This window comes from Cetorhinus maximus, chromosome 11 (assembly GCF_964194155.1).
Source record: "Cetorhinus maximus chromosome 11, sCetMax3.hap1.1, whole genome shotgun sequence".
In the NCBI taxonomy this organism is placed as follows: domain Eukaryota; kingdom Metazoa; phylum Chordata; class Chondrichthyes; order Lamniformes; family Cetorhinidae; genus Cetorhinus; species Cetorhinus maximus.
Genome location: NC_135889.1, coordinates 31,632,953 through 31,642,635, shown reverse-complemented (window position 1 = coordinate 31,642,635; position 9,683 = coordinate 31,632,953). Strand labels below are relative to the sequence as shown.

At 42.7% G+C, this 9,683-nt stretch overlaps 1 protein-coding gene across 1 annotated transcript; it reads right to left on the bottom strand.

Annotated features, from left to right (window-relative positions):
• Positions 1–5,173: 5,173 nt before the first annotated feature.
• On the bottom strand, positions 5,174–8,412 carry LOC144686482 (gamma-crystallin S-1-like). The gene is made up of 3 exons (XM_078551750.1): positions 8,404–8,412; positions 8,076–8,318; positions 5,174–5,484 (listed from the first exon to the last, which is right to left on the bottom strand). The coding sequence occupies exons 1-3, from the start codon at positions 8,410–8,412 to the stop codon at positions 5,209–5,211; spliced, it is 528 nt and encodes a 175-aa protein (XP_078407876.1). The 3' UTR covers positions 5,174–5,208.
• Between the last annotated feature and the right edge of the window lie 1,271 nt (positions 8,413–9,683).

Below are 9,683 nucleotides of genomic sequence, written 5' to 3'. Positions count from 1 at the left end.
AACAATGGTTTCATGGTCATCATTTGATGGGCCGACTTGCTGGGCCGTAGGGCCTCTTCTGCACTGTGTGATTCTGTGATTAGACTTTTAATCCCAGATTGCCACTGGTTGAATTTAATTTTCACCATCTGCCATGATGGGATTTGAATCCAGGGTAGATATATAGTAGATGTCAGTCATGGAGTGTCCAACCACCACAGCATTACCCTGGGTCACTGGATTACTAGCCCAGTGACAATACCACTACACCACGGCACCCCCCTTTAAAGTCACATATGACATCTTAATGTTACTGTGTAAAAGATAAACTATCCCCCTTCATTCCTTTTGACAAGAGCAACTTATATTTAGATAGCAAAAACAAAAATAAAAATACCTGGAAAAACTCATCAGGTCTGACAACATCTGCGGAGAGGAATACAGTTAACGTTTCGAGTCCGTATGATTCTTCAACAGTTCTGTTGAAGAGTCATACGGACGCGAAACGTTAACTGTATTCCTCTCCGCAGATGCTGTCAGGCCTGCTGAGTTTTTCCAGGTATTTTTATTTTTGTTTTTGTTTTGGATTTCCAGCATCCGCAGTTTTTTGCTTTTATATTTAGATAGCACCTGTCTTGTAATGAACCCTCCCAAGGCACTTCACAGGAGTATTATAAAACAAAGCATGATACAGAGCCACATATTAGATCAGATGACCAAAAGCTTGGTCAAAGAGTTAGGTTTTAAGGAGTGTCTTATAGCAGGAAAGTGAGGCAGAGAGTTGTAGGGAGGGTAGTCCAGAGCTTGGGGCCTAGGCAACTGAAAGCACAGCCACCAATGGCAGAGCAATTTAAATTAGGGATGCTGAAAGGCTAGTATTAGATATCTCACAGGGGAATGGGGCTGAAAGGTGACAAGGATATGGCAGGGCAAGGTCAAGGAAGGGATTGAAAATACATGAATTTTAAAATCAAAACGTTGCTTGATCTGCAACCAATGTAGATCAGCCAGCACGGGCTGATAAGGGAATAGGACTTGCTGCAAGTTAAGACACTGGCAGCAGAATTTTAGATGACCTCAAGTTTATGGAGGGTAGAATGTGGGTGACCAGCCCTGAGTGCATTGGACTAGTCAAGCCTAGAGGTAACAAAGGTGTAGAAGAGGGTTTCAGCAGCAGATGGGCTGAGATAGGGCCAAAGTCAGGCTATGTTACGGAGGTGGAAATAGGCGGTCTTAGTGCTGGCATGAATATGAGGTCAGAACCTCATCTTGGGATCAAATGCGGCAGCAAGGTTGCAAACAGACTGGCTCAACAAAAAGTCTTGTCGATGAAAGGGCTGGACTCAGTAGCTAGGGAACGGAGTTCGGAGTAGGGATCAAAAACAATGGCTTCAGTCTTTTTAATATTTAATTGGATGAAATTTATGCTTATCCAGTACTGGATACCGGATAACCAGCCTGATAATTCAGTAACAGTGGACAAGTTGAGAGAAGCTGAGGTGAGGTAGAGCTGGGTGCTATTAGCTTACAAGTAAAGATTAACGCCATGGCTTCAGATTATGACACCAAGATAGATAAGAAATAGGAGGGGGCCAAGGATGGACCCTTGGGGGACGTGCGGGGTAATGGTGTGGGAGCAGGAGCAGAAGCCATTGCAAATGATTCTCTGGCTACGAATAGACGAATAAGCCTGGAAGCAGGTGAGAGCAGTCCCATCCAGCTGGACAACAATGGAGAGGTATTGCAGGAGGTAGGTGATTTCATCCATGTCAAAGATTGCAAACAGGTCAAGAAGGACGAGGAGGGAAACTTTACGTTTTGTCATAGTCATATAGGATGTAATTTGTGACTTTGATAAGAGCTGTTTAGGTACTGTGGCAGGAGCGGAAACCTGATTGTAGGGATTCAACAATGGAGCACTGGGAAAGATGGGATTTAGGAAGAGGCAGTATTTTCAAGGACCTTGGAGAGGAAAGGGTGCATTGACATGGGATGGTAGGACATGGGGTGATAAGATTTGCAAGGACTGTGTCCAGCATTTGTTGTGGTTGACCACACAACCTTCATGCCCCTCCCTTTCGTACAACTGAATTGGACTACACTTCCATTCTTATCTATCCAGTCATATCCAGGGAATTGCCTGAAATGGCTTCCCTTCCTTCTCCTGCACCATTACTTCTGATGTACCCCAAGAATCCATCAAGGGTCGATTTCTAGTTCTCACCTTAGTGGCAGGTAACTTTTGTACCGTATGCTAATGATACCCATTTCTTCCTCACCTCCACCTGCTCAACCCTCCACTGTCTGTCCGACTGCTTGTCCGACATCCAACACTGGTTGAATTTAAGTTTCAGCTCACGAAATTTTGGGAAGACTAAAACCATTGTCTTTGTGGCCTGCCAAAACTCAATTCACTTGCTAGCATGTCTATCCCTCTCACTGGCAACTCCCTGAGGCTGAAGCGGATTGTTTGCAGTTTTGGTATCATATTTCAGCCTGAAGTGAGCTTCGAAACCCATACCCACACCATCACTAGAACTGCTTAGCTCCAACTCGTAAGTATTGCCGACTCCATCCAGCCTTAGCTTACCTGCTACTGAAAGCCTAATCCAGGCCTTAGTTACCTCTAATTTTGACTATTACAATGCTCTCCTGGCCGGCCTGCCATGTTCCATCCCCTATAATTTGGAGGTCATCCAAACTCTGCTGCCTGAGTCCAATCTCACATTATGTCTCATCATCCAATATCACTACACTTGTGACTACTCTGGCTCCCAGTTAAGCAACGTGTCGATTTTAATATTATCCCATTTGTTTACGAATGCCTACATGGCCTTACCCCTCCCTCTTGTTGTAATCCTCTCCAACTCTACAGCCATTCGAGAGATCTGTGTTCCTCCAATTCTGGCCTCTTGAGTGTTCTCAATGTTAATCACTCGTCCACTGGCAGCCATGCCTTTAGCCAAATCCCCAAGCTCATCCAGTCCTAAAGATGCCAATAGATGATTCCCAACAGGACCACACTGACTGGTTATCCTATCACGCAAATGAGAAACCACATACCCAATTCATGGGGGTTACTCCTGAGCAGGTGTACTAGTACAAATGTAAGACACACTCTGTACAGCATAACAAATTAGTGGCCTTACTTATGTCTCTTCATTGATCAGCTGGTACGGTAGCCAACATTTAAAAGAAAAATCTTTCAGGGGATATGGGCATTACTGGCAAGGTATTTATTAACCATTCCTAATTTCCCTTGAGGAGGTAGTGGAGAGCTACCTTCTTGAACCATTGCCATCTATTTGGTATAAGTACACCCACAGTGATGTTAGGAAGTGAGTTCCACAACTTTGACCCAGTGACACTGTCCATATCACCAGTGCAATACTGTTGTTCCTGCTTCACCAAACAGCAAAACTTCTGCACCACAGACCAGCAACCACTGGCACTTGTAGCAATGCTCTCCCAATTTTGACTGGCACTAAAAGACAGAAGGGGCCTATCTACAATGGGAAAATCAGGACTCATAACTAAATAGGATGCCCACAAGCAGATGGATACTCTTCAGCTGATCAATTTGCTAAAGTGGAAGAGGAGCATGGTCAGCCATGTGGAAATCTAGTCCTTTACAGTAGATGTCAGTCATGGAGTGTCCAACCACCAGCTCTCCACCCACTACACTATTGCCCTACACCCCTTACAAATTCAACATGAGCCCTATTGCCAGAACCACAAGCAGCAAGACAAAGGGAAACCTCTTCCACAACCCACGTCACATGCCCACTGTATGAATCTCCCAATCCGTGAGTCACAATCAGTCCTCATGTATAAAGAGTCTTGGCGCTACTTCCCAGTTGCGTGTTTGCCACCCAGTTATGTGGGGGACTTCTTCTAAATGTTTCACTCAACACCTGTGGACAGTCAAGGGTCATTGGAAGCGATTTTCTCTAAAATCATAGGATCAGCCTGGTGACCCTCTAAATTTGTTGTTGTCCAGAGAGTTGGTCGACATTTAATTTGCCTGCAGCATAACCCAGGTGCTAGTCTTAATAGAGCAATTTTAAGATTCGTGCCTCCCCCAGACTGTCCTTGGACTGTATTCAAATTGATTTTATTGGGCCACTATCACAAATTCTAGGTAGTTCAGTTCACTGTCTAGTCATCATGGATAAGGTTACTTATCCCTGTCATATCTCACAGGGAATTTTTTTACTGAGCTACAAGTAATGTTAGAAATCATGCAGAAGTTAAGCATCTCCCAACAGCGTATCAGGATAAGACCAGAATTTTGCTAAGGATAGCAGGGGGTTTATTTTAGCTAAGGGGAGAAAACAGGCCCTAAATGGATACTATGCTAATAAGATCTGTTAACCTGAAGGTCTGGACTTCGGACACAATTTTGGCCCTAATTGCTGACTATCATAATTTCAAGCTGCATGAGGTGCTAAGCTAGACATCTGCAAATTTGCCACTCAAGTACTGATTAAACACAATGTTCTTAGAGCTGCATATTTGAAGGCCTTGCAGTCAACTCCACAGAAGGTGTGGAATGCACTGCCTAAAACACAGTGACATGTTGTCAGATGATTCAGGGCCTGAAGCACAGCTTCTCAGATGTGGCACTGGAGATCCTGGTGGAGGATGTCAAGAGGAGTAATAATGACAAAGAGGAAGAACACTATCTTGCCCTTTCACATTCCTTCCTGCAGCAGCTGGTGATGATCTGCCTCATGACTTCTTTTCATTCATTGTCCAGTGCCGGGGAGCCCTGATCAAGATGCCAATGAACAAATACTCTTTCCCTTGGTGACTACTGACAAGTGTTCAATATGGTGGACTAGTAAAGCACTTAATCTTTTTATATGAAGATCTCAGAGAACTTCTCTGTTGATGAAGTTTCAACAAAGTGCCCAGAAAGTGTGCATTAAAAACAGAAAATGTTGGAAATATTCAGCACCATATTTTGCATGAAACATGCTGGGGCTTGTCTGAATGAATAACTGAAATCAAGAAAATTAACAGCTCTTGCTATGTATTTTTCCTATTTTCAATTTTATATTCAGAATTTATTTCTCGACAATTACTGTGTTCCCCAGATTATAAAATATGTCTGCAGTAGAAGAAACACAGAAACACGATCCAAAAAAATTAATCAGTTCTGATGATAGCATATTTATTATCTTTAAGAATATTTCAGCCTGAGAAAATTCAGTTTACAATAAGGAATTAAAAATCCCTCGTGCGCCTGAAAGATCCGATAGTTGAGCTGTAGCCGCCCCAGTCACTGTATCTCCTGTATTCACCGGGTCTCAGGAAGTACTGTCGGCCTCTGTAGTTGGGATGTTCATAGAAGACCCAGTAACCGTCCATCACATGGCAGGAGTGGATGTCATGGTGATGGAAATGATCATAGACAGATGGACAGTCATCCATGAATTCCATCATCTGTCCTCCAAAGTCAGGTCTCTCGTAAATCATCATTCTGTAGTTTCCACCTTGGTACTGTTATAGAAAGAAATGAAACATTTGGGACACAGGTGTAAATATATCTACACAACACTCAAGAAAATTATTGCAAAGGTATTCTTTATATGCTTGCAATATTATCAGGAAACCCATCTGCAATTTTGATGAAAATTCCCCACCCAAAACTTCAACCAACCTTAAAAACAAAACACTGCGGATGCTGGAAATCTGAAATAAAAACAGAAATGCTGGAAAAAATCAACAGGCCTAGCAACATCTTTGGAGGGAGAAACTGAGTTAATATTTCAAGTCCAATATGAGTGCTCTTCGGAAATCCAAAACGTTAACTCAGTTTCACTCTCCACAGATACTGTCAAACCTGATAAGTTTTTCCAGCACTTTCTGTTTTTTGTCATGACAGTGGATCATAGCCCCGGATTACTTACCGACATATTGAACCATTGAAGTAAGACCTGTACTTTTTTTAGATAAAGGACATATAAGAAAAATCTGGCTGAGACTGTAAAGTAACCACTTGCTGGGAAATTTCTCGGTGGATTACCTAGTTGGCCAGAGAGAACGGAATGTTGCACCTAAAAAGTTGTCAAGGCCGACTTCAAAAACACTTCAAAGGAAGAGATGCAATGCAAAAAAACTGATTACCATCTCAGCAAAAACCATCTCCTGTTGAGTTATATCCCAGATTGTGGACGTGATCTGAGTTGAAAGAAAGCAGATTCTGGGCGAAAGACTTTTTTGTTTTTCCCTTCCAGGAATGCACAAGGAAAGGGGTTAAAGAGCCAGTTGCAACCCTGATCTGTGTGTGCTAGTCTGGTGTTCTAGTGTGTGCTGTGCTAGTGTGTGCTGTGAAGGTCGCAGCTGAAGAACAGCAACTTGGCATCCCTGCAGCTGCAGGTAAACATCTCTCCTGAAACTACTGATTGCTGGAAGCAAGTCACAAGTCAATAAAGTCACGGTTGAAAAGGAAACAGGACAAATCCTTTCAGCTAACCTGTAGAACCAAGAATCTCCAAACCAACCACTCAACTGCCAAAGTCAGCTCTGCCGGAATCACCCAATTTAACGGTTGCAATATTTCACCATCTATTCCTCATGGGAAAGCCAAAGACTGATACGTTAATATTTTTTAACTTTTGTTTTTGGACTCTAAGCTAAGTGCTGCCTCAGGGAGATCGCTGACATTTTTAAAAATATGAAAAATAGAAAAAAAAAATTCCCTAACATGTCCCCCTCATGTGACAACATGAGATGGGACATGTTCATAATGTACATAATAACTTTATTAAACTTTTTAAAACCCTACACGAAACCTCATCTCGCCGGTGGATGAGGTTTATATTTGATCAATTTGTCGCTGGGGCTCCTGGCCTGCCCGCCAACCTTAAGGTTGGACAGGCAGGTCCTTTAATTTTATAATTGGTCCTGTCAATGGCCTCAATTGGCCATTGATAGGTCAGCGGGCCCGCAGCTGATTATGCTGTGGGCCCGACGTCATCCTGCGTCATTTTATGCGTCGGCGAGCGGGCCCCGCCCCCTGCTCGCCGACGGCAAAATTCTGCCCTTGGACTGGGAAAAAGTGGCGACCAACCAAGGGGGTTGAATAAAGAAGGGGAACCAGTTCATCCCTCCTCACCCGAGAGCATGACAATTTGGGGTACCTCATCTGGGATCATAACAAATTGGGGGAACTTCGCCTAGGGACCAGTCGTAACATTTTAGAAAACAACGTTTTCTGCCTGCATATTTCCTGCATTTTTTCTTTGGTTATCATACGCTAGCAATCAAAAGTTTAAGGTTTCATCAATATTATTAAAACTTCAATGAAAGCCATTACAGCTAAAAGCTATGAGCTAGAAGGTTTTGAATTGAAAACCCACTCCAGACATCACTGGAGAATGGAAATGAAAATTCAGTCGCTGAATACTGATTTGGTATTCACCAGATTACTTGCATTTAGTGGGAAGTTCGGGAAAGAAGTAAGTCATTTAGACCCTCAAGCTTGTTCCGCTGCCAATCCATGAGATCATGGTTGATCAATGACCTAAATCCATATACTCACCAAGAGGGTTTATTTGTCCGGTCTTGTATGCATCACCTGGGTGAGGGATGGAACAAAGTCTGGGCACTTCTTTCGTGCCATGTTTCATGGTAACTTACTCAATAAGTAGCATCGGCTACATCTATGAAAATGCTTGGGGGGCTGAAAATTTCCCTCACTTTTCTAGAACTTGTTTACTTTAAGTGCTTAGGAACTCTTTTATTCTTTCTCTTGCTAAGGCATACTGCATTGGAAGTTTGCTCAGAGATTGTCCTGATTGGTCACTGTAAGTTCTATGGGGGATTAGTGGAAATCCATCCTTGCTCCCACTGGTGTATCCTGCAGTTCCATCAATTTTCCTTATAGCAATCAATCAGGACAGCCCTGAGAGAAGTCCTGAATGTTACAGTGTAGGCCAACATTTGCAGCTGCAACTTAGATTTCATGTTAACATTTGGATTAATGACTTTTGATTTATTAAATAAACAATAGATAAACAGACAATTACAAATATAAATCAATTGATGAGTTAATTAATGCCTATCAGGGCCATGAATTTATTAGTCACATATGGGTAAGAGCGACATGACCTGATGCAGTCATTGAATCCCATCCAGCTCTGGTAATCAGGGTATTCTCCCCTGCTCAGAACATACTGGTATCCCATGTAATTGGGTCTCTCATACATCACCCACCAGGCACTCTCAACACGGATGGAGTTACAGCAACTGAAGTAAGGGGACAGGTCAGCACAGTCAGTACTGCACTCATAGTGGCGACCCTGGAAGTTTCTGTCCTCGTAAAAGATGACCTGTGGGGAAAGAAAATGAAATAAAATACTTGTATTTTTTAATGAATTATTAAAAACATGTGAAAAATGTGAGAGTTAACTTTACCTTTCCCATTTTGAGCTCACAGCTGGAAAAGCAAGAGCCTGAACATATTATTGCTCTGGAAGCTCAGTATTTATATGTTTGTGAGACCATTGCAGAGACTACCTTTGTTATTTCAGACAATCTCAAGCACACATCAGCAAAAAAAAAACAAGAATTAAAAAGTGTCAAGATATTGCAACAAAACACCATTGTTCGGAGCAGTGGACTACCATTGGCTCTTTTTGTTTTGCTTTCATGTCATTTTGATTGTCCTGTAGTAAAAAAGAAACAATGGATGAGAGGCCATATCCATTCTCAAAGTAAAATACACAAAAACTTTAACATCTGAACTGTGCTGAGTTGTCGTAACTCAGATATCATTTTTTTGTTTATTTTGTTTTATTTCGCATACAAGTATAAAGTAAGTGAATACTTGTCACTTTTACAAAGCTTTATATCTATACAACTATTTTGATGTTTTAGGGCTGCACAATCAGCAGACTATTATACTGTAATTGACCATCATCTCTTTCTAACTCTCCATGCTCTGATTTTTCATGCTTTTTTTTCCTTTATTCTTTCATGGGATGTGGGCGTTGCTGGCAAGGCCAGCATTTGTTGCTTACCCCTAATTACCCTTGAACTGAGTGGCTTGCTCAGCCATTTCAGAGGGATGTTGGAAGTTGCTGTGGGTATGGTGTCACATGTGGGCCAGACCAGATAAGGACAGCAGATTTCCTTCCCTGAAGAGCATTAGTGAATCAGATGGGTTTATATGACAATCGATGATAGTTTCATGGTCACCATCACTGAGACTAGGGGTGGGATTTTCCGGTCCTGCCAGCGATGGGTATCATGGTGGGCAGGGGCATAAAATTTGGACTGATGGCAAAAGTTAGTTTTACGCCAGCAGGAAAATAAATTGGAATTTTCAACTCGGACTTACATGGCAGGTCGAATTTCCCACTCCATGTCGGGAACCACATTTGCATCCCTTTTCATCTCATGAGTGCTCATTAAAACCCCAGCTCATCGGAATCATGTTCGCACTCCCAATCTAATTGTCCCGCCAGCAGATAATTAGACGGGTCTGATTCACGACTGGATATAAATAGCAAACTGCTCTTCAGTCACAACTTCGCCTACCTTTCACTGTGCTGTTCTCGCAGCTGCTCCAACCACATGCCAGGGCTGCTCAGGCAAGAACAGTAGGAAGGGAACAGGGTGGAAGGCAGACGCTTGACTGGGGTGTGCAGCGTGAGGGTGGCTTGATGGAGGCAAGGGAAGGGGTGAATGGCAGA